Here is a 22,243-nt window from a genome sequence, read left to right on the forward strand (position 1 = left end):
GCGTCGGGAAGTTCTGCCAGCAGATTTCGGTGGCGGAGCGGGAAGGTTTGGCGAGTGGCAGCCTGAGGTATACATCACCGCACTCCCGCGGCGTTTGTCCCAACGCGGGCAATTCATTCTCCAACCTTCCACAACACTCTGACTTCGGGACCATGCGCATTAATGGCTCCTCCATCCCTCGGCTGACCTCTTTCCGCTCCTACTCGACGACTGGGATCGATGTTTCCCGCTCGTATCGCCATGCGCACAGCACGACCAGCTCCTGTGTCGCCCGCCCATCGCTGCGCGTCGCGACGCCTATCCCGACATCCTACGTAACATTCAGGAGAGGCGCGAAGACAAAATCGACTGTGAAGCTGAAGGACCTACCGCAAGGCGTGCTTAAATTGGAGCCGTTTGTCGATACCGTGGACGATGCACCGCGCTACCCTACAGTCGTGCAAGGGCACCGAAACAACATGCAGAAATTCAAGAACTGTGTGATCTTGACAAGAGTAGGAGGCTTTTATGAGGTACGGATATCGATGCCGAGTAGGCCTGGATATTAAAACAAGGTGAAATGACGTGACATGAAGCAAATGTCTGACCAGATTCCAGCTTTACTTTGAGCAAGCCGAAGAGTTCGCCCCTTTGCTAAACTTGAAGCTTGCTTCGAAGAAGACCAGTGCTGGTCCCGTGCCCATGGCAGGGTTCCCCTTTTTCCAATTAGATCGCTTCTTAAAGACACTCGTGCAGGACCTCAACAAATACGTAGCAATTAGCGAGGAGTTTGCCAATGAGACGGACGACAGGACGCGCTCGGGAGGCCTTCTGTTTGATCGGAAAGTGGCCAGAATCATAACCCCTGGTACACTAATTGACGAGAAGTTCATGGACCCTTCGGAGAACAACTTCTTGCTGGCTATATACATCGACATCCCGGCGCTGCGAACGCAGTTAGAGCATCACCCTGATGGAGGCTCATACCAACATGTGCTGTCGTCTGCATCACAGCATGTAGGCCTGTCCTGGCTAGATCTCTCGACAGGCGACTTCTTTACACAGTACACCACAGCGCAGTCGCTCCCGTCGGCCATTGCGAGAATCGGTGCGCGTGAGATACTGGTTGACCAAGGCCTTAAGGATCTGATTGGACAGGAGTTGCAATTGCTGATCGGGCACGACCAGCGTCTGATGACGCTTTTTCAGTTCCGGGATGGAATTTTGCCAATGGCCCAGTGGGATTCTATGTTGGAAGCGCCCATTGACGCGAAGGCAATGGAATCGTTCACCCGAGAGGAAGTGGCTGCCGGTTCAAGCCTCTTGGAGTATATCAGAGTGCAGCTTCAAGGGCTAAACATGAAACTTCAGCCCCCACGCCGTCGCCACTTGAATGAATCAATGAATATTGATCGTAATAGTCTACGCAGCTTAGAAATTCTCGAATCGGCTCGCGATGGGTTTGGGAAAGGCAGTCTGCTCCATGCAGTACGCCGTACGTCAACTAAAAGCGGAGCACGTCTCTTGAGAGATCGCTTGACATCGCCGTCCACTTCTTTACAGGTAATCAATGAGCGACTGGACCTTGTTTCACGCTTAATCTCTGCCAATGAGCTGCGTGATAGCGTAATGCAGTTACTGAAACGCAGTTACGATTCTCAACGCTTAGTTCAGAAGTTTACCCTGGGACGAGGGGATCCCGATGATCTGATATGTTTGTCTCGGGCTATTGAGGCATCGAAAGAGATCAGGAGCGCCATGTCTACTTCTATTCATAACGACCGCAGTTCCCAATCCGCCCTCAGCCTCGTGACGATGGTAAATCGACTGCACCTGGATGGACCGTCGGCGCTGGCAGACAGGATTCTGGCAGCCATCGACGAAGAAAGTCTTCAGCAGAAGCAGCGAATCGACGACGACACGGCTGCGGAGGCGGCCTCGCTCGCACAAGAGGTGGCTCTAAACGAGGGCGTGCCGTCGGATCTAGAAGCGCTGCCGAAGAAAGTGAGATCCAAAACTGGCGATCGGTCAAATGCCGCGACCGACGAGTCATCTGACGTTGAATCCTGGATCATGAGGCGCGATGCAAGCCCAGCACTTAGCAAGCTCCATCAGTCACTGGCGGAATTGCAGGATGAGAAAACTACTTTGACCCAGTCACTCCGTGAGGCGGTCGGGTCGTCCGCTTTGTCCCTCAAATGGACGCCTGGTCTTGGGCATATCTGCCATGTCAAGGGCGCTAAGATTTCACAGGAGGCATTGGAGGAACTGGGAGTCACGCGAAATATCTCATCAACCAAGTCTACCCGATCCTTCTACTTCCCTGCCTGGGCAGAACTCGGCGGACGAACCGATCAGGTTAAAGTCCAAATCCGACAAGAGGAGCAAGCAATCTTCGAGAGTCTACGCCGAGAGGTGATATTGAACCTTGTGAAGATCCGACGCAACGCCGCAGTAATGGACGAGCTGGACGTTGCGTGCTCCTTCGCGACTTTGGCAGAAGAGCAGCATCTCGTCCGGCCCATTCTCACAGATAGCACCAACCACAAGATTGTGGGTGGACGACATCCGACGGTTAAGCTCGGCCTTGAGGAGCAGGGGCGTCGCTTCGTCAGCAACGACTGCTTTTTAGGCAGGATGGAACGCATCTGGCTCATAACGGGGCCGAACATGGCCGGCAAAAGCACATTCCTCCGGCAGAACGCATTGATCACCATTCTCGCACAGGTTGGGTCGTTCGTGCCCGCCGAGTATGCAGAGATCGGGATCGTCGACCAAATCTTCAGCCGGATCGGGGCCGCCGACGACCTCTTCCGGGACCAGTCGACGTTCATGGTCGAGATGCTCGAGACGGCCACTATCCTGAAGCAGGCCACGCCTCGCTCCTTCGTGATCATGGACGAGGTCGGGCGCGGGACGACGCCGGAGGACGGAACGGCGGTGAGCTTCGCGTGCCTGCATCACCTGCATTACCGCAACCAATGCCGCACACTGTTCGCGACCCATTTCCACACCCTTGCAGACCTGACGCAAGACTTCGGGGCGCTGGGCCGATACTGCACGGACGTTAAGGAAACGCCCTCGGGGTCATTCTCATTCGTCCACCGACTCCGCAAGGGGGTCAATCGCGAGTCCCACGCCTTGAAGGTGGCCCAGCTGGCAGGTCTACCCTCGGAGACCATCGATATGGCCCGGGCCGTCCGACAAAGCATACAGGGAAGCTGTTGAGAAGCCAGTCGTGTCGGTTCGTTCGTTCGTTCGTATGCATGTAAATATGTACAATATCGTCTGCTTGAAGAGTTCCAGATACCACTTAATTCAATTTGGGTTCCTTGATCCCCCCTCACCAACATTCCATACCCTTGCTTTTTCCTACCTTCCTCCTATACTTCCACACCCACCTACAGCTTCGCCACGACCTTCCCTCCCCTCGAAGAGCTCGAAGAGGTGCTCGACTCCCCCAACTCCACCACAATGCCCTCCCCAAACGCCGCCTCCTGACAATCCTCATCCCCAACCCCATTCGCAAACTGCGCGACCACAAAATCGACCCTCCGCTTCCCCACCACCGCCATCGGGGCATGCCACGTCCCAGCTCCATAAGTGACCGCCTGTCCGCCACGCGCCACAAAGGCCCTCAAGTTCTTCAAATCCGGCGTATCCTGGATAGTGGTGGGGCCGGATTCCGTCTGCGCGGTGACAGACTCACCCTTGAGCGTGGGGGCCACCACGACGAGATAGAACGGCTCGTCCTGCGCGTCGTCCGCGCCACCACCCCGGGTGCCGGCATGCGTCTGGCTCGATAAATCGATAGGAATGAAAGTCTGCGTGGTAAAGGGGTGGCGTTCGAGGATGCGCACGTCAAAGACGGGTGTCTCTGTCTTCGTGCTGGAAAGCTTCGATTGCACCGTTCGCAGCTGTCGCGGAAAGCAGCAGAACATGCTCATGCGGGCGGAGGCGGCGCGACCACTCGGGCATCGACCAGCATAGTGGTCGAGGAGCGGAGAGACGGGGCTGTATTTAAGTGCGGAGGACTGGTTGGCTAGCTCGGGAGACGGGTTGTGAGGCGGGAGAGAAGACAAGTCTGTTGGCGGTGCGGAGAGATGGCGGGGAAGAGGCGAGACGATGGCGGTACCGAACGGGGCAAAGGAGTCCGGGGTGAGAGGTTCGGGGGTGAGATGGAGGGATGGGGGAGGGGAGGAGAGAATGGGGGCCATGATGGATTGGCAGTGATGGGTAGATTTCAGGTTGAGAATGTACAATTGAGAGAAACGAGACAAGGACCAGCCTTGTACACCGGAGTGTTTAAAAGAAAGAGAGCGTCCGTCGGGAGTCGCCGTTGAGGACGTGCACGCTAAGCTGATCCGGAAGAGGCCGATAATGACTAACGTTGATCGAGTAAGCGATTTGGTCAGGAGTATATTTATGCTAAATAAATGCCTCGGCAACGAGTATATCCCCAAAGATTAGATACATAATTCCATATTGTCTAGTAGAGTCCGATTGTGTCCCCACTTAGAGTTCAGTCGGCGGAGTCTCCTGTCGGGACTCAGCCGGAGACTGTTTCTCCCTCAGCCCAGTCTTGGTCTCGACGTGCTCCTGACTGAGATGCTGCTTGGTGATAAATGCACTGGCCAGGAACCCCACAGCCGCCAAGGACGCATAGAGGATCCAGATGTTGCGCATACTCCATGCATATGCATTCTTGACCGCTTGCCGCTGCAGTGGGTCGTCCAGGGACCGAATGAGCATCACGTTGGCGGCAGCCTCGGACCCGGTCAATTCCTCCATCATCGTCGACGAGAGGCCCGAGGCAAGGAGCGCGGATTTGCGCTGGTCCATGCTATTCTGGAAGACCACGCCTCCGATCACCACCGACATCGCCATGGCCATGTTCCGGATGAAGCCGAAGGTCGCGGTCGCCGACGCGGTCTCGTCTTGTCGCACGTTGCTCTGGAGAGCCAGGAGAGGCGGGAAGAAGAGAAGTCCGCATCCCATGCCGATTACGATCTGGTAGCCGATGATCTTGCCCAGGGAGGAGCTGGCGTCGTAGTCAATGAACAATCCGGTTCCGAGAAGGACCAGGGTCGTGCCGACCCAAACCACTGCGAGATATCGGCCGGTACTGTGAATAATAAGACCAGCTGCCAGACTCAAAGCAGCTTCGGTCAGAACGAAGGGCAGGATCAAAAGACCCGAGCGGAAGGGACTAGCCTCTTGGGCAGACTGGAAGTACAGCGGGAGATAGTATTCAGCCCCAAGGAAGACCTGTGCAATTGTTAGAAACGGATGGACACGTAGAATCGGTTTTCTTGGACTTACAAAACCATGCGTAAAGGCAACGAAAAAACAGGCAATGTTCGATCGCTTCCCGAATATGCCCAGGGGCATGAGCGGATACTTTGCCAGGCGCTTTTCGCAGTAGATAAAAATCAGTGTCATCAGACATCCAAAGACAATCAGACAGATAACCTTGGGTGAATCCCAAGGGAAGATGTCTCCGCCAAAATCCAGACCAAGGAGGACCATGACGGCCAGCCCTAGGATGGAGAAGCTGCCAAACCAGTCGACGGCCTTGATCCCCTCTATAACCCCGGTCCTGGGGTTGTGAATATCCAAGAACAGGAAAAGCAGAACAAAGGCAGTGCCACAAACTGGCAGATTGATCCAGAATATCCATCTCCAGGAGATAGTCTCGGTAAATGAACCACCAACCAGAGGCCCCAGGGCGCCTGCGATTGCCCAGATAAACTCAATGAGTCCAAGAAACAGGCTGCGAAGTCTATACACATTGTTATCCTGAGTGCCCGAACGAGGTTTCCGACGGGTACAATTGAGCATACCTGACACTGAAAAGATCGGAGATGGTAATCGTGATCAGTTGGATTAATCCACCACCTGCAATGCCCTGTATACTTCGACCTGCAATCAGCATTGACATGTCAACTGCTTTGGCACAGATGATGGAGGCGCCAAAGAACAGGGCAACCGCCGACAAGAGGATCGGCTTGCGACCCCATATGTCGGAAAAGTTGGCCCAGATGTTCGAACTGGCGGCATTGGCGATGAGATAGGCGCCTCCGATCCAGACGTAGCCCGTTCCCGAGTGCAGCTCGGCAGAGATTGTAGGCGTTGCAGTGGCCACGATGGTTTGGTCAAGCGCAGAGATGAACAGGCTTAGCTAGAACCGAAGTCAATATATTTCCGGGCCGATCTCCAGGTCCATGGGCTTTAGGGCTTTTATTGGCGCGCGTGCAACAGATCTACTTACCGAAAGGGCAATCATGATGAGGAAAATTTTCAACCGACTGCGAGTTTTTTCTGATCCTATTATTGAGCGATTTTCCTGCACGTCGGCCCCTATTTCGGGCTCAGTGGACGCCATGCTTTCTTCTCTGCGCTGGTTTTCTCCGAACGGATCAGAGAATGCTGGCTGTGGCTCCCGATGAACCGGGGTGTGTATCTCGAGGCGAGTCTCTGAAGTGCCCATCTTGCCGGACAGTCCCTTTCCCAGGATAGCAAGGGAGAGGGAGAAAAGGAGATCCAAGCCAGCGAAGACAGGGAGGATGGGATCAGCCAATATTGGCAAATAATCTGCGGTCTCGCATTCGGACGCCTCGTGTTTGCTGCGTTTGCCTCGATCTGCAGCCTGAGGCATGACTTCTTGGCTCGTCTGATTGGCCCGTTTCTCTTTCCTCAGCCAACATTTGTTTTGATTTATGAGAAATCATAGAATCTATGGATGGCTAAACGGAGAAGCAAAGTCTTATGGGCCGGTAGCGGCGAAGGAATCCACGAGTTGTTCGATCTCTATTCGATCTCGTGGATAGGCAGTCATACTGACGGGATCTAGACGGGATGAAGACTGTACCCTGGAAACGCAAAGTTTGCCAGTGACTCTCTACCCCATTTCTATCCTTCATTAAATTCTTTATTTTCTTTCTTTTTCTCTTGCAAATATTCGCATTAACCCGATCCAGACAGATCCACCAATGACTCGATCCAGCTTTGACAGGAAGCGCATACAACAAGAAAGTCAGGAACGAACCGTCTCGTACGAACCCCACGATGCTGACGCACCTCAAATGGGCACTCGCATGGCCCTTGCAGCCACTGTTCAAGAAGAGAGAAGACAGGCTGGAACAAAAAGGGAGATGGGAAGACGCGCAAAAATTACGGAAGCGACAGCATGAAATCCTCGGGATGTCCGAGAAAAAATGGCAAGCCTTCCACGACTTTCTGCGCAATAGCTATCGGATACGATTCGTGGTACAACGAGAGGCAGCCCTCCAGGAAAAGCGACGACAGTTGATCCAAGACCTAGGGATCTTCGCCAATTTCTCCAACCGCAGGATGGAGGAGATCAACAAGGAACTGCGCCGCTTGGATGTAGAGTATCGCTATGTCTCTGGCAGGTTGCTGAGCTACCAGCTACGCCGATGGGACGGTCCATTTCTCCGGGCATTGCACTCTTATCGTTTCTCACGCGATACGTGGTACATGACTCCCTTCATGACGTGGGATTGTGCTTTGAGAGGGGGATGCTGCGGCAGAGACTGCCAATGCTGCAGAAAGCCACGGTCCAATGCCCGATTCATACATCTAGGCCACTGCACGCCTGCCTGTGGATGCTGCGAGAAGGCCAGGGGGTTCCCACAGCCCATTACAGATATGAAAGAGGCTTACCCTGTCCCCTTCCACATGAAAACGCGATGCGAGACCTCTTACAGTGGTAGGATGATGAACTCTACCGTTTGGGGAATAGGCCCAATGAGTAGCCACCCCTGATCAAAGTGAAGAAAACCAGGATGACGTGATTCCTTCCGGCTATCCTCTTCCACGATGATTCTTCCACCTGCCAAATAAGGAAGTGACGGTCTACATCCTCCGGTATCCGCCTTGACAGTACAAACAGATTCTTTTCGTAGATGGCTTCTGAGAGTTGGTGATCTTGCTGCTCAGTCACATCTATATGATTCCATAGGTTGATCATTCGAACCCCAAGCCTTTGAAAGTGTACTGTTATCCAGGAGTTTCTATAAGCATCCCCGGGCATAATGCGATCAGCCTTTCTCTATTTGGTACACACCATCGGCTACTATGGTATTCAATGCCACACGAGGTATGCCGACGGTATGATTTGTTTGATATAACAATAGACTAACTCATCTAGAGATGGAATGCACTTTCTTCGAAATAATATTAAAGAGGCTATCCGGAATATTTTCCAACTACACAGGGATTACCGTAGATAGCACTGTAATAATTGCAACAATTTTCGCTCGTTCCAAATAGACATTCGTTAGAGAGAATCCATTACTCCTTTTTATAGAAACTTTATAAATTCACTACTATCACCATGGCCGAGCCATCAATGCCGGCACTTCCCCTGCCCGCGCCGTCGGCGGCACCGTCACCGACTTACACCCGGCATGATGCACTCATGCTCAACTTCCTAAACCCCGTTTACTGGGTATTTTTGGCGCTTGTGCTCTATACCATAGGGCTGTCGATTTACAGACAGTATGCACCTATTTCCTCCTTATATTTCTCCTCTTTGAAAATGGCTATATCAGTGCTAATACTGCAATTAAGCCATGCCCGCCAAAGCCTGTTGCCAATCACGTATAAGGCAGCAAGTCCGGAGGAGTTGATAAGCCATGGAGGCAAGAAGAGGGCTCCCTCCCAGGGACTTTTCAAGGCTCTGGGAGCCATCATTGTAAGAGCGGCGTCCGCCATATGGTGGTGTCTACGCGCTTGCGTAGGCAGGAGTCTTCGGTACATCAAAATGGGTCAGTTCGACATTATATATAGAGTGCAATAATAGCTAAATCAGTAATATAGGGCGAGTAAGGACAAGGCCACGCGAAGTGGCAGATTTGACGGCGGAGGAGCTTTACAATAGCGGACAGGCATGGGCGGAAGAGTAGAGTTATGATTAACGCCAAAAAAAAAAAAAAAAAAAGGAATTAGATGGCAGTACCTTCTAGATATTAAATCCAGATTTGAGATTTTCTGATTACAATTGTGTCACTATGCAGGCTGACCAGAGCATTTCCCCGCATTGCGGAAATGCAGCCGAATTCCGCTGGACAGCCGAGGCTTCTCTTCTCCCCTGATGAGTAACTGCTTCTACTTCTACTGGCGTATATCTAGAATCTACCGGTTCATCTTGAGAAGACATATCTAGAACCTGAAAACTCATATTTCGAGTCGAATTCTCAGTCCCACCCAATCATGACTTCTCCATCGACACTCCCTAGGAAACTATGGGAGCACCCGAATCCCCAGTCCACCCAGATGTGGGCGTTCAAGAAGGCATTGGAAGAACAAAAAGACCTAAACTTCGCAGTATGAATCAATTCTACTACTGTGTATGGCTCTGCTCTAACTTTCCCAGACCTATGATGCTCTCTACAAGTGGTCCATCAACAACCGAGCAGCCTTCTGGGATTTTGCCTGGAACTACTTCAGCATCATCCACGAAGGCACTTACACGTCCGTCGTCGACGAGACAGCTCGAATCGACAGCGTTCCTGACTGGTTCAATGGAATCCGCGTCAACTTCGCCGAGAACATGCTTTTCACCGCGGAGAAATCAGCCAACGGCCACTCGAAGATCACCACCCTCAACAAGGAAGACGGCAAGATTGCCCTAACGCAAATCCGCGAGGGTGGATCTGAGCCATCTATCGATTTTACCTGGGGTCAATTGAGAGCGAAGACAGGGAAATTGATCCAAGCCCTGAAAGCAGCCGGGGTCACCAAAGGAGATCGGGTGGCCGTTGTCGCTAGCAATAGCATCGACACGCTCGTGGTTCTCCTCGCGACGACGGCTCTGGGTGCGCTCTTCTCCTCGACATCGACCGATACGGGGATCAAAGGAATCCTCGACCGACTGCTTCAGTTGCAGCCGAAATGGGTCTTTGTGGACGACGCCGCGATCTACAATGGAAAACGGATCGACCTGCGGTCAAAGATCAAGGACGTCGTCGATGGTCTTCGAGACGTCCGAGAGTTTGAAGGCGTAGTTTCCATCCCTCGCTTCGAGCAGCCAGCAGACGTGAGTGGACTGCTCAAGACCCAGCCTCTGTCTCAATTCCTCTCCAAAGCATCGTCAGACAAGCTGGAGTTCGTCCGTATCGGATTCCGCGACCCCTTCCTGGTCGTGTACTCGTCCGGTACCACCGGGAAACCCAAGCCCATCGTGCACGGCGTGGGCGGATATCTTCTGAACGCGAGCAAAGAAGCACGGCTGCACCGCGACCACGGGCCCAAGTCCACCGTCCTCCAATACACTACCACCGGCTGGATCATGTACCTCTCGGCCATCGCGGGCCTGACATTCGGCGGGAAATCCATCCTCTACGACGGGAGCCCGTTCCTCCCCGATGTGAAGTTCCTCATCCAGCTCCTGGGCGAGCACAAAGTAACTCATTTCGGCACCTCCCCACGGTACCTCCACGAGCTGCGCAAGCACAACATTCGACCCCGGGAGATCACCGACCTGAGCAACTTGTCAATCGTGACCAGCACCGGCATGGTCCTCTCGGAGTCCCTGTTCGAATGGTTCTATGACGACGGATTTCCCGCGCACGCTCAACTTGCCAATATCTCTGGCGGCACGGATCTGGCCGCTTGCTTCGGTCTCGAGAACCCGCTCTCGCCTCTATATGTCGGTGGATGCCAGGGACCCAGCCTGGGCATCCCCATCGCGGTCTTCGACCAGGCCGAGGAGGGTGCTTCAGGCGTTAAGGGCAGTGAAGTCCCCGACGGCACCCCGGGAGAGATCGTAGCCACGGCGGCGTTTCCCACCATGCCGGTGAAATTCCTCGGCGAAGACGGGGCGCAGAAATATTTCGATTCATATTTCGCCCGATTTGACAGTATGCACTGCACTTCTTCCCTTTCTCGCTCACTCGCTCACCTAGACCCTAAACTAACCACCAAAAACAGACGTCTGGACCCACGGCGACTTCATCAGCATCCACCCCGTCACGAAACAGATCTTCTTCCTCGGCCGCTCCGACGGCGTGCTGAACCCATCCGGAATCCGGTTCGGGTCCAGCGAGATCTACAACGTCCTCGACACGCAGTTTCCCAGTGAAATCGCAGATTCGATCTGCGTGGGACAGCGACGACCGCAGGACAGCGACGAGGCCGTGATGCTGTTCGTGCTCATGAGGCCGGGGTTCGAGTTCAGCGCGCAACTGGCGGGGCGCGTCAAAGAGGCGATTCGAAAGGCGTTGAGCGCGAGACATGTGCCCAAGTATGTTTTTGAGACGCCTGAGATTCCGGTATGTTTTCTGTCCTGGTCCTACTATCGACTACTACTAGGAGGATTGTATTGGGAGAGTGCTTGTGCTGACTGTACTAGACGACGGTTAACTTGAAAAAGGTCGAGTTACCGGTGAAGCAGATTGTATCTGGGCGGAAGATCAAGGCGTCCGGGACGTTGCTGAACCCGCAGAGTCTGGAATTCTACTACCAATTCGTGGAGGTGGAAAGACTCGTCGAGCCGAAGAGCAAACTCTGAGTCGAGTCGGGCAAACAAACAACCCATTAATTAGAACCTAGAGAAGAATCATAAACAAGAACACAGACACATAAACCTCATCTCACAGCACCCAGCGCATCCCCTCCCTCTACCCTTACCCTAACCTACACCATCTAACCAGCTAGCTTGTCCGATACTTCTTCAGCACCAACCCCCCCGGCCTCCCTGTATGGACACTCTGTAGCTCCGACAAACCACTACCCCAAGACCCAGAACACCGACCACCCAGGGAGGTCAAACGCCCACGCTCGTCCCGGCCAACGCACGTGTAGTCTTTGATCTGGCCTAAAGCGTCCAGAACCCCATCGACCGAAAGACCGTCGTACTGGTCTTCGCCGGGGGCGAAGTCCCCGGGGTAGATGCCCGCGTCGGTGAGCTGGCGTATGAACGCGCCCAGCTTGAAGGAGTGGCACATGAAGCCGCAGAGGATTGGGCCGGATTGTAGACGCTGCAGACGGGCGGAGAGGGCAGAGAGGATATCGGCGATGGCGTTGCTTCTGCCCTTGTTGATGGCGGCTGTGGAGAAGGGGAAGTGAGAATGGACTCTCGATTTAACTCGGGGCTGTGTTTGTGCAGTAAAGGACTGGCTTGGCTGACTTACCTTGTACCGTAGGAGGGATGGGGAGACGCAGAGAATCAAACTCCCCTTGAATCTGGCGCTGAATGGCCCGAGTGACTTTACTGAACAGCTTGGAGTCAGCAAGCATCCAGGCGACGAGCACCCAGCGGGCATCGGCGGTCGTCACGACGGTGGTGCGACTCTGATCCAGGCACTGGATCAAACGTTGGCTTAACGCCGCCGAGATGGTATCGCATTGGAAGTAATCCACCTGGACGGCGAGCGTGGTCAATTGATCGATGGTCGAGAGCGTGCCGATGTGCCTGAATCGAGAATGCAGAAGATTGAGGAGGATGGCGAACGTGTCTGGGCCTGTATCGTGGAGCCAGAGCTTGAGGGTGCCGGTTTCGCGCAGCTCGTTGCCCTCCGACCAGCGGGGGTTCAGCATGGTTTGGAAATATTTCGAACCGAGGGTCAAGGTCTTGGAGGAGACTTTGAAACATCGGGGGTTGGTGGTTGTGGGCTCCAAGATGTAGAGGGGTGGGATGGCGGGAGGAATGACAGTGATGACTATGTCCCCTTTGCGATCGATCACCTCTTCCCTCATAGTTTTGAAGTCGAATTCCCGCTGTTCGTCGGACCGAGAAAGGCTGTGGGTGGGGACTTTGTTCTTGAAGCCCTCGTAGAGCAGGAACAATATGTAAGCTATGTAGCAACCGATCAGTAAGACAGTCAGGTCAAGGAGGCACAAGACCGAAGGAGGCCATGTGTTTAAAAAAGCGACTAAATCGAGTATCAATATGGCGACGATAAGGGCTATTAATGATTCGGATGGTGGCAATAGTTGAAAACGGCAATGCGGCAAGTTCATGCTGAAAGACGTTTCACATCAACATGATATAAACTGAAGCTTGTGGAGAGAGTCGAGATGGAGTATAGATCCGATGGTAACTCAAACTGATTCGGAGATTGACTCCTATTCGCTCTGCGAGTGTTAGCAGTTCCTTGCGATTTCCACGGTACAGTTGGTCAAACACGCCATAATGATCATGTAGGATCGGTTTCAACCGGATGGATTAATCATAATACACTAAACCATTGACAAGAAGTGAAGGTGGAAAAGAAAAAGAATAGACGTGTATGCACCCAACTCTATACGCCCCTTTCAGAGAAGAACAAACTATGAACACCGCGCCGTCGAAACAGAAGACATAGTAGGAAACACCGAGCCCGAGAAATCTACTTGTTATGTATCATGAGGTTGCGGAACGAGTCCCAGTGATCCGAGTCGGCGTAGCTATAGATGGATTAGCAGAGATTGCAAGAGAAGTTGACACCAAAACTTACATATACACCATACTGCTCCGCAGACTCGACATCAGTGTCTCGGGGTACCAGCGGAAAAGGTACATGACGAACGCCCAGCTCAGACTGGCGAAGACCGGCCATGCGTTCTTTTGGATTTCGGAGCGCGATTCGGGGGTGATGAGGGAGGAGAAAGGGTGCATGCCGGGCTCCACGGAGAGCTTCGCCATAGCGAGTACCACACGAGCGAAGACATAAATGACAATCTGCCAGCCCGCAGTTAGCAAGTCATATCCAAATATTAACACCGTTTTTCAGCAATTTGCCTACCTGCTGGGTGACACTGGTCTTGCGCCGACCAAACACCGCATACCCTCCCAGCGCACCGGCAAAGAAACTATCATACCGACCCTCCTTCCCGACCGCGGACGGATTGACACTGCGCAGGACAATCATCGCGCTCTTATAGATGAATGCGAAGGTTGCTAGGTTCCGAGCGTGTTGGCGCGTGGCTTTCAGGACAAGCTTAGTTTTTTCACGGATGCTGCACATCTGCATCAGTATACCGAGGTCCCAGTTTATCGGGTAAGAGGACCTTCTTACGTTCCGGACCGAAAGAGAAATATCATCCTAAGCAAGAAGAAGCCATAAATTAGCCGGTTGCTTTCCAAAAGTATACCCCAATATCCTTAGGCCCAAATGAGACAAGACAAGAAAGACATACACCAGAGCGTGCGGAAACCGCACTTTTGCGCCGTAGACTGCGCCATTTCGCACACCCTTTGCTAACGAGAGGAGCGGCGCCAGATCAGGGTTTGTGACGAGAGCATCCAGACGAGACTACACAGCAATCAGAATCGTATCGTGAGTCGGGACAGCCGATGTATCCTACCATTAGTGCATCCATGGTGTCTTTGCGCGCTCGGGACCTCGGTAGGTCGGTCGGGGCAGCAGTAGTCGGAGACTAGTTCGCCGACAGAGAAACAGCCAACGGGGTGAGGATCATGAGCTGGAGGATAGAACCCAGAATGGAGAGAATGACAAACAAGCGAGAAAAAGAGTTCCGAAGACCAGCGACGGACGAGCGGGCAGAGAAGAGGGTGGGGAGAGTCGGCATTTAAGGGCATCGCAGCATCCGCCAAAAGTTCCTCGGCATGTGAGAAGCCAACGTCATGGTCACGTGGCCAGGCAGAACAGCGAATATCACGGATTACAGGGAGAATACAGAGATTGTCTAGACGATAGACTCGTATTGTTCGATATCACTTTTCATAGGGTAGTGTCTATACACAGCAACTCCACGAGCAGGTTCATATATCTCTCAACGAGGTGTCAGTCGACCAAATCCACCGAAAACGCCGGGGTGCGAAACGGAAAGAAAAGAGAAAACAAAATTATGCGTCGCAACGTCAATCCTTTATGCTACCTTGGCCCGCTTGTGGCCCTCGTCCTCCGAGATCTCGTCCACATCCATCATGTCCTCGTCCCCTTGCTCCTCGTCGGACTCCATGCCGGCCCGTCGCTTCAATCCCTTCATCTTCCTCGTCTGCAATCCGCCCAGGTCCTGCTTGGCCAGGTGCACCCGGCCCATCTTGTCACCGATGGGGTCCAGGGTGATGTTCTTCTTCAGCTTGATCTCCTCGTTGGGTCGCTTGCCCTGCTTCATGGCCTCCTTCATGGCGTCGCGCGGCGCCTCCTGGATGCGGCCCACCTTGAAGTCGAACTTGGGGCCTATCTCGTCCAGCTCCACGCGGGGCAGCTTGTGGCCGCTGCGCTTCGTCCGGATCTTGTACCACCGCAGACGAATCACAGGGGCCAGGCCGTCGGCGGGCTCATCGGCGCTCAGCATCAGCGCATACTGCAGTCCCTCGGCGTCGATCTTATCCGAGGTCTCGCCCTTGAACATATCCACGAACATGCTCTTGACGAGGGCGTGCGGCGCCGACGTAGCATCATCCCAGGCGCTGCCGGAGAACAGCATCAGAGGCCGTAGTCCCACGCCGACGTGCATCGTAAGGTTGTTCATGGCGGGGATATCCTCGCCGTCGGGGTTGGGGAGGAGCATCAGCTCGCACATGTCGAGGAGCTTAGAGTCGAACATGCGGGCCAGGGTGACGCAGTTGGGGCGCTTCTTGTTGCTGCTGCCGAACACGACGATGCCGCACTCGTTCTTGTTGGCCAGGAACTCGAGACTCTCGGCGCTCTCGAACGGGTGGATGCTCTCATTCTTCTTGTGGAACAGGACGGAGTTCGGGCGAGTCAGGGAGTGGAAAGTCTTGAGAACGGTGTGCAGGGGCAGCGGACATTTCGAGCCGTGCATCAAAAGAGTCCGCTTGGGGGGTTCGATGAGTTGAGGTTCTTTGGCTTTCAGAATGCGCGCCGTGCGCGGATTCTTGGGTTTTCTGTCGCAGAAAAGGGCCTGGGTCAGCAAATTGCATCTTGATCACACTGTACATAATAAAAGGCTGGACCGGGGGATATATGGCACTTACACTTCTCTGAGCATCATGACGAAGGCAGTCTGCTCGCTGGAGAGAAAGATGTGATGAGGTTGCTGGACTGGCAAAATCCAAAAAGAAAAAGCGGAGCGAAAAGTTTTGGCGGAAATTTTGTCTTGGCGCCGCTTATCGATAAGCTTAATGGGGATCAACACTCGACTTTCTCCAGTATGAGAATTCAGAATTAATCACTTCTCGATGGGAGTTGAAATGTGGTGCTTTTAAATAATCTTAAAATGTGCATGGACTCACTCGGTCAATAAATACGCAGAATTCTCCAACCCAAACTACTCCCGGTTGGGGAAAATTTGCCCAGCAGAAAAAAAAGAAAAAACAAATCTTTGTATTTTAACTAAAGAAAAAAATATAAGGCTCTCGTTTAATCTACTCTATCCGCAGCTTTTCAAACTCACGGATCTGCTCCTCCAGGCGAGCCAACTCGCTCTGGGCATCCCGAAGCTTCTTCTCCTCCGACTCACGCACCTCGGGTCTGGCCTTCTCCTGCCACGCGGGGGAGCCCACAAGCTGCTGCTGACGACGCACAAACTCTTGGGACCGCGAGTGGCTGGCCTTGGCCTTCTCTTCCTGCTCAAGAGCCACCTCCTTGGAAACGCGGAGGTAGACGGCGGCGGAAGAACCGACAGGAGTCACGACACAGCCAGCCGGGCGGTCGGTGATCTCGGGGCCCTGCACGCTGAGCTCGCCAAGGAACTTGCCACCCAGAGACTTGATGCTAGCGATCTCGTCCGAGATGGTCTTGTGGCTGGTGGCATCGTAGGTCTGGATGATGACGTCGCCCTTGACCTTGAGCTCGTACTGGGCGATGATGGACCGGACGGCCTTGGAGGTGTTCAGGATGAGCTCGTAGGCGGTCTCAGCGACGGTGTCGTCGAACTCAGCCTGGTATTCGGGGTAGCGAGCCGTCATGATGGAGACGGTCTTGTCGCCAGCGCGGCGAGGCAGACGCTGCCAGAGGTGTTCCGTAACGAAGGGCATGATGGGGTGGATCATGGTCAGGGCACCCTCAAGAGTGGTGTAGAGGGTCTCCTTGGCGGACTGCTGCACTTCGGCAGGGGCGTCAGGGTTCAGGAGAGACTTGGAGTTCTCGATGAACACGTCGCAAAGCTGGCTGTACCAGTACTGGTAGACGGCAATGGCGGCAACGGAGAACTCACGCTGCTCCAGAGCATCGTTCATCTCCTTAGCAGCGGTGTTGAACTTGTGCAAGATCCAGCGTTCCGAGAGAGATTCCCGGCCAGTCTTGGAAGGAGTAGCCTGAGGCTTGAAGTCGTCGCCCAGCTTGCCAAGAACGAACTTGGTGGCCTGGTAGATCTTGTTACAGAAACGGCGATAGGCGTGAATAACCTGGATGTCAAAGGCGATATCGCCACCTGGGAAGAGTTAAAAACAATTATCGAATGGCGATCAGGGAATATAGTGATCACTTACCACCGGTGGTGTAAGAGACAAGGGCAAAACGCAGGGCGTCGGCACCACACTCAGGGATACCCTTGGGGAAGGCCTTCTTCTGGTACTTGGTAGCAGTAGCGACCTCCTTATCGGCCAGGTTACCAAGGAGCAGCTTGGCATGGAGGTCATTGAGTTCAATACCCTCCATCACGTCCAAAGGATCAATGACGTTACCCAGCGACTTGGACATCTTACGGCCCTCGGAGTCACGGATCAAAGAGTGGCAGTACACCTCCTTGAAGGGGACCTTGCCGGTCATCTTAATGCCGAGCATGATCATTCTAGCAACCCAGAAGAAGAGGATATCCCAGCCGGTCTCCAGGACGGACGTGGGGTACAAGTTCTCCAGGTCGTGGGTCTTGTTAGGCCAGCCCAGGGTAGAGAAGGGCCACAGGCCAGACGAGAACCACGTGTCAAGAACATCGGGATCTCTCTCCAGAACGAACTTCTTGCCAGGGAACTTAGCCTCGGCCTTCTTCTGGGCCTCCTCCTCGGTACGGCCGGTAACCCACAGGTTACCGTCACTGTTGTCACCGTCGTCACCCTCAATCTTGACGAAGTAAGCGGGAGCCTGGTGACCCCACCAGAGCTGTCGGGACAAACACCAGTCGTTGATGTTGCGCATCCAGCGGAAGTAGCTCTTCGAGGCGGATTCAGGGCGGATGAGAATTTCACCATCCTCGACAGCCTTGATGGCCGGCTCCGCAAGGCTCTCCATCTTCATCCACCACTGAGGCTTCAAGATGGGCTCGATAACATCGTTGGACTTGGCACAGCGCGGGATCTTCATGGGGTTGTGCTCCCACTTCACATAGAGACCCTGCTCCTTCAGGAGCTCGATAACCTTGTAACGGGCATCGAAGCGCTTCATGCCGGCGAAGGGACCTCCCTTCTTGTTGAAGGTACCGTCGTCGTTCATCACGGAGATGAACTCAAGGTTGTGGGCCTTTCCGCGGTTGAAATCGTTGAAGTCGTGGGCCGGGGTGATCTTGACAGCACCAGTACCGAACTCGGGGTCGACCTCGGAATCGGCCACGATGGGAAGCAGGCGGTCCACGAAGGGGTGCTTGGCAAACTTGCCAATCAAATGCTGGTAGCGCTTGTCGTCGGGGTGGACGGCAATACCGCTATCACCGATCATGGTTTCCGGTCGAGTGGTGGCAATCTCGATTCTCTCCTTGGTGCCATCCATCTCATAGCAGAAGTGAGTCAGGACACCGAACTCGACCTTCTTCTCGTATCCGGGGACGTCGAGCAGGGTGCGACCCTCGACTTCCTTGTTCTCGACCTCCAGGTTAGACAGAGAGGTGTTCAGAGCCACACACCAGTTGACAAGACGGTTGGCACGGTAGATGATGCCCTCCTCGTGCAGACGAACGAAGGTCTCCGTGACGGCCGCGGAGAGGTTGGGGTCCATGGTGAAAGCCTCACGGGACCAGTCGAACGAACCACCGACTCTGCGCAGAGCATTCTTGATGTTGGCGTGGTACTCGTGCTTCCAGTCCCACACTCTCTCTGTGAAGGCCGCACGACCAAGGTCATGACGGGTCTTCTTTTCCTTCTTCCAGAGCATCTTCTCGACCACACTTTGAGTCGAGATACCCGCGTGGTCCATACCCGGAAGCCACAGCGTGGTCTTACCCTTCATCCGCTGCCAACGGATCATGGTGTCCTGGAGGGCATTGGTGAGGGCATGGCCCATGTGAAGAGAACCGGTGACGTTGGGAGGAGGGATGGGGATGACGAAGTAGCCCTCAGGCTTGACCTTGTTGTCGGGGCCGAACTCGGGCTTGAAGAGGCCCTTCTCCTCCCACCATTCGAGGCGACCGGGCTCGATGATCTTGGGATCGTAGGCATCGGAAGTCTTCTCCTTCTCGATCTTGCCGGCCTTCTTGTCCGCCTTGGGAGCGGCGGGCTTGGCCGCAGCAGCCTTAGCCTGCTTTTCGGCGAACTTCTTCGCTTTCTCGGCCTTCTTTCGCTCACGCTCCACTAGAGGATATCAAGCACGTGTCAGATCACATCAACCAGGCCCCAACATGGCGTGTCTAGGCCCCGCGGGGGCACGGGGCACGGGGAACGAGAGGGTCCATACACTCTTTCTCGGATTTCACCTTGGGAGGCGCGGCGGCAGAAGGGTCCTGATTTCTCGTTTGCTCATCGGCTTGAGGGGGAGTATCAATCTTGGGAGCCGCGGGCTCGCCAGCTAAAAAAGAAGCACCAGAACCACTGTTAGCCATTTGCGCCATTTTCCACACTTCGACACCATTGAGTCATAGTAAAAGAGGAGGAAATCAAGAAGCAAGAAGCAACTCACCGGGATTCTGGGGAGCAGACATCCTGGAAAATGATCGAGATAATGGAGGAGTGAATCTCCAGGGCGCCGATCGCGCCACGAACTGCCGGATAAGTATCTTGACCACCGGTGACTCCAACGGCGATAGAGAGCAAGGAGGGGGAGGGGTCGTTGTGCGCACGGCGGGCAATTAAATTTCCTGGCGCGCAGAGCAAAGAATGGAACGAATCAGAGAATTGGCGGTGCGGGGCCCTGAGAGAGGCCGGCGGTGGAGAATGATTGGAGCTTTGGGTCGCGGTGGAGGTCGCTGGAGGCTGTCGGAGTAGGAGCGATCGCGTATGACTCGAAGGGAACGGGATGACTGGTGCCAGTCTCGGTGTCAGGCCTCAATTGCAAGCATGGCTGCCCAGATTCTGTTTGTGGCTCTGGCGGGTGAACTTCCACTTGTTTCTCCAGCCAAAAATATTGAAGTCGAGTGAGTCATGTCACGTGACTGATATGCCGATAGCAGCCCCGTCCCCCGTGGTTGTACTGCACGGACGATCTACTATACAACCTATAAACACTAAACATACCAAGCTCTACGCACACGCCGGCTGGCAGAGAATACTCATCTATGTTAGTAGCAGGAAAACTTCATCTATATGATCTGCATAACGATAAGGCCAGGAGAAGGGGTGAAATTCACAATGCATTAATTGAAACGAAAGCCCAGAGAGAATCATATAAGCACCAAACTGTAGCCCCTCACGCCGGTCAATGACGCATCAATTACCGATGACGTGCAGATAGATATGTGGTTCGAGAGGAGAAAGAGGAGAGCGGAGGACATGTGGAGTGAGAGAAAAGGAAACCCCGTGAATATCAATCCAACAGCTGAGGAAGTGATGGTGTAGCAAAATGGATGGGTTGGTAGGAAAGAATGCAGAGAAAAGTGAACGAAAAGAAATCGAACAGGAATCGCGTCAACCTCATTTGGTAATTTCACTCGCTGGATACGCCAAAAGGATCGAGCTGATGGGCTCGGTGCCCAAACATATTAGGTGTATGTCATCTGGTCATCATGGTCGTCTCCCCATCCATACGCCATAACTCATCGCTCCCACGTTGTATTCTGCGGTACATGCCAAGGTGGAATAACGGAACATATGGCATGCACTTGATCCTTCTTTTTTTGATCTTTTCGTTTTTCATATAGTGATTTGGTCTCATATCAAATTTTTCTGTTTTAGTGCCAGAACGAACTCAGATTTCGGACCAGATTGGGGGATATCAAATTGCAGGAAGGTCACGCTGAGCGAAGAAGAGTGTCGTTAAATCCCGACAGCAGTGCTCGTAGAAACTCTTCCTTCTAATCAGGCGACGTTGTTTCTAGCCTGCGTCTCAGCTGACCGGATGGGAGCGAAATAAGGATGAGCCATAGCCTCCTGGGCGGTAAGTCGTTCCTACAGGCAGGGATCAGTATGTGGGATACGAAAAACGAGTAGGTAGGAGGAAAAAGACATACAGCGTGGTCATATCGCAAAAGCTTGTCCAGGAAATCGATAGCCTCTTCACTCACGAAGCGCTGGTTGTCGGCATTGACAAACGAGTGCCAGGCCTTGCGAGGGAACCGGGAGAGGATTTCGTCGTACTGGGGATCAAGCTCGATTTCGTATTTGTCGAGATATTCAAAGAGCTCTTCGGTTCCGAGAACCTTGGCAATCTTGACCAGCTGATCCGAATTGCTGTTTCCGTGGAAGAAAGGCTCCTTGCGGAAGATCATGGATGCGAACATTGCTCCCAACGACCACATGTCGAGCGAGTAATCGTATTCCTGGAAGTCGACAAGCAACTCGGGGCCCTTGAAGTATCGGGAGGCGACTCGGACATTGTATTCTGTGCCCTTGTGGTAGAACTCGGCAAGACCCCAGTCGATAAGACGAAGCTAAGTCTCACATTAGCAAAACGGTCTAACACCGCGAGAACAGAGATAACACGAACCTTCCGCTTTTCGTGGTCAATCATCACGTTGTGAGGCTTCACGTCACGGTGCATAATACCCTTGCTGTGGCAAAAGTCGAGGGCCTTCAACAGTTCATAAACATAGAAACGAACATCATAGTCGGAGAATCGCGGGTAGAGCGTCCGGAAATCGGTGTTGTTCACGTATTCAAAGACCAAGCTCGGGGTCTTGCTCTGGCTATCGCGGACCACATCCAGCAGCGCCACCACGTTGGGGCCTCCCGCTAGGTTCTGAAGAATCTTGATCTCACGCTTAATCTTCTTCTTCTTGACCGGTTTGAGGACCTTGATGACACACTTCTGGTAATTGACCACATTGATGCCCTCGAAGACTTCGGAGTACTTTCCGCGGCCTAGGATGATGACTGTCAGTCTTCGGAACAACACACTACGCCATGAACCACACGACAAGAACGCCATTGGCAACCACAGGGTAGGGATGCTGCTTTTTTGCCTTACCGATCTTGCGAACGACCTCGTAGTTTTCCAGAACGCCCCAGGAGATGTTGACGCTGTCATAGTCCCAGTACGACCGAGGCATATGCTCGTTGACATCAGCATAGACGCGCGCCATGATG

General features: G+C 53.6%; 10 protein-coding genes across 10 annotated transcripts; 4 read left to right on the top strand and 6 right to left on the bottom strand.

Moving 5' to 3' along the window:
• Nucleotides 1-152: 152 nt before the first annotated feature.
• P170DRAFT_367259 (mismatch repair ATPase MSH1) lies at nucleotides 153-3,207 on the top strand (the record flags this gene model as incomplete). Its single annotated transcript, XM_024844800.1, has 2 exons — nucleotides 153-512; nucleotides 598-3,207. The coding sequence occupies 2 exons, from the start codon at nucleotides 153-155 to the stop codon at nucleotides 3,205-3,207; spliced, it is 2,970 nt and encodes a 989-aa protein (XP_024700077.1).
• Nucleotides 3,007-4,238, bottom strand: P170DRAFT_440021 (ureidoglycolate hydrolase). The gene has a single exon (XM_024849973.1). It carries the CDS (start codon nucleotides 4,194-4,196, stop codon nucleotides 3,381-3,383), a length of 816 nt encoding a protein of 271 aa, XP_024700078.1. The 5' UTR covers nucleotides 4,197-4,238; the 3' UTR covers nucleotides 3,007-3,380.
• Nucleotides 4,239-4,381: 143 nt separating this feature from the next.
• On the bottom strand, nucleotides 4,382-6,536 carry P170DRAFT_391153 (MDR family MFS transporter). Its single transcript, XM_024845932.1, has 4 exons — nucleotides 6,251-6,536; nucleotides 5,823-6,160; nucleotides 5,302-5,761; nucleotides 4,382-5,247 (listed from the first exon to the last, which is right to left on the bottom strand). Exons 1-4 carry the CDS (start codon nucleotides 6,467-6,469, stop codon nucleotides 4,495-4,497), a joined length of 1,770 nt encoding a protein of 589 aa, XP_024700079.1. The 5' UTR covers nucleotides 6,470-6,536; the 3' UTR covers nucleotides 4,382-4,494.
• A 412-nt stretch (nucleotides 6,537-6,948) lies between these two features.
• P170DRAFT_512931 (uncharacterized protein) lies at nucleotides 6,949-7,767 on the top strand (the record flags this gene model as incomplete). Its single annotated transcript, XM_024855038.1, has 1 exon — nucleotides 6,949-7,767. Exon 1 carries the CDS (start codon nucleotides 7,048-7,050, stop codon nucleotides 7,765-7,767), a length of 720 nt encoding a protein of 239 aa, XP_024700080.1. The 5' UTR covers nucleotides 6,949-7,047.
• Nucleotides 7,768-8,338: 571 nt separating this feature from the next.
• On the top strand, nucleotides 8,339-8,909 carry P170DRAFT_479327 (uncharacterized protein; the record flags this gene model as incomplete). Its single annotated transcript, XM_024853660.1, has 3 exons — nucleotides 8,339-8,502; nucleotides 8,575-8,771; nucleotides 8,824-8,909. 3 exons carry the CDS (start codon nucleotides 8,339-8,341, stop codon nucleotides 8,907-8,909), a joined length of 447 nt encoding a protein of 148 aa, XP_024700081.1.
• Nucleotides 8,910-9,216: 307 nt separating this feature from the next.
• On the top strand, nucleotides 9,217-11,515 carry P170DRAFT_366910 (acetoacetyl-CoA synthase; the record flags this gene model as incomplete). The annotated part of the gene is made up of 4 exons (XM_024844780.1): nucleotides 9,217-9,330; nucleotides 9,380-10,865; nucleotides 10,936-11,276; nucleotides 11,357-11,515. The coding sequence occupies 4 exons, from the start codon at nucleotides 9,217-9,219 to the stop codon at nucleotides 11,513-11,515; spliced, it is 2,100 nt and encodes a 699-aa protein (XP_024700082.1).
• A 29-nt stretch (nucleotides 11,516-11,544) lies between these two features.
• Nucleotides 11,545-12,733, bottom strand: P170DRAFT_440023 (uncharacterized protein). Its single transcript, XM_024849974.1, has 2 exons — nucleotides 12,138-12,733; nucleotides 11,545-12,052 (listed from the first exon to the last, which is right to left on the bottom strand). The coding sequence occupies exons 1-2, from the start codon at nucleotides 12,700-12,702 to the stop codon at nucleotides 11,658-11,660; spliced, it is 960 nt and encodes a 319-aa protein (XP_024700083.1). The 5' UTR covers nucleotides 12,703-12,733; the 3' UTR covers nucleotides 11,545-11,657.
• A 413-nt stretch (nucleotides 12,734-13,146) lies between these two features.
• On the bottom strand, nucleotides 13,147-14,307 carry P170DRAFT_512933 (Tim17/Tim22/Tim23/Pmp24 family protein; the record flags this gene model as incomplete). Its single annotated transcript, XM_024855039.1, has 6 exons — nucleotides 13,147-13,392; nucleotides 13,443-13,666; nucleotides 13,731-13,944; nucleotides 14,004-14,030; nucleotides 14,125-14,240; nucleotides 14,293-14,307. The coding sequence occupies 6 exons, from the start codon at nucleotides 14,305-14,307 to the stop codon at nucleotides 13,335-13,337; spliced, it is 654 nt and encodes a 217-aa protein (XP_024700084.1). The 3' UTR covers nucleotides 13,147-13,334.
• A 329-nt stretch (nucleotides 14,308-14,636) lies between these two features.
• Nucleotides 14,637-20,118, bottom strand: P170DRAFT_467482 (valine--tRNA ligase). Its single transcript, XM_024852483.1, has 6 exons — nucleotides 19,683-20,118; nucleotides 19,461-19,571; nucleotides 17,348-19,357; nucleotides 16,312-17,289; nucleotides 15,893-15,959; nucleotides 14,637-15,802 (listed from the first exon to the last, which is right to left on the bottom strand). The coding sequence occupies exons 1-6, from the start codon at nucleotides 19,702-19,704 to the stop codon at nucleotides 14,818-14,820; spliced, it is 4,173 nt and encodes a 1,390-aa protein (XP_024700085.1). The 5' UTR covers nucleotides 19,705-20,118; the 3' UTR covers nucleotides 14,637-14,817.
• An 898-nt stretch (nucleotides 20,119-21,016) lies between these two features.
• Nucleotides 21,017-22,239, bottom strand: P170DRAFT_479333 (casein kinase II subunit alpha/alpha'; the record flags this gene model as incomplete). The annotated part of the gene is made up of 4 exons (XM_024853661.1): nucleotides 21,017-21,106; nucleotides 21,169-21,588; nucleotides 21,645-22,018; nucleotides 22,125-22,239. 4 exons carry the CDS (start codon nucleotides 22,237-22,239, stop codon nucleotides 21,017-21,019), a joined length of 999 nt encoding a protein of 332 aa, XP_024700086.1.
• Nucleotides 22,240-22,243: the final 4 nt, after the last annotated feature.

This window comes from Aspergillus steynii, assembly GCF_002849105.1.
Source record: "Aspergillus steynii IBT 23096 chromosome Unknown P170scaffold_8, whole genome shotgun sequence".
Classification (NCBI taxonomy): Eukaryota; Fungi; Ascomycota; class Eurotiomycetes; order Eurotiales; family Aspergillaceae; genus Aspergillus; species Aspergillus steynii.

Bases quoted from the DNA above. Each gene is read 5' to 3' on its own strand.
- P170DRAFT_440023 (XM_024849974.1), bottom strand. From the start codon at position 12,702: ATGAGGGAAGAGGTGATCGATCGCAAAGGGGACATAGTCATCACTGTC. The intron at 12,053-12,137 runs GTAAGTCAGCCA...CCTTCTCCACAG, and splicing joins CATCCCTCCTACGGTACAAG to CCGCCATCAACAAGGGCAGA.
- P170DRAFT_440021 (XM_024849973.1), bottom strand. From the start codon at position 4,196: ATGGCCCCCATTCTCTCCTCCCCTCCCCCATCCCTCCATCTCACCCCC.
- P170DRAFT_467482 (XM_024852483.1), bottom strand. From the start codon at position 19,704: ATGTCTGCTCCCCAGAATCCCG. The intron at 19,572-19,682 runs GTGAGTTGCTTC...CTTCTTTTTTAG, and splicing joins GTCTGCTCCCCAGAATCCCG to CTGGCGAGCCCGCGGCTCCC. The intron at 19,358-19,460 runs GTATGGACCCTC...GATATCCTCTAG, and splicing joins GGTGAAATCCGAGAAAGAGT to TGGAGCGTGAGCGAAAGAAG.
- P170DRAFT_391153 (XM_024845932.1), bottom strand. From the start codon at position 6,469: ATGGGCACTTCAGAGACTCGCCTCGAGATACACACCCCGGTTCATCGG. The intron at 6,161-6,250 runs GTAAGTAGATCT...CTTCGGTTCTAG, and splicing joins TCATCATGATTGCCCTTTCG to CTAAGCCTGTTCATCTCTGC. The intron at 5,248-5,301 runs GTAAGTCCAAGA...ACAATTGCACAG, and splicing joins TTGCCTTTACGCATGGTTTT to GTCTTCCTTGGGGCTGAATA.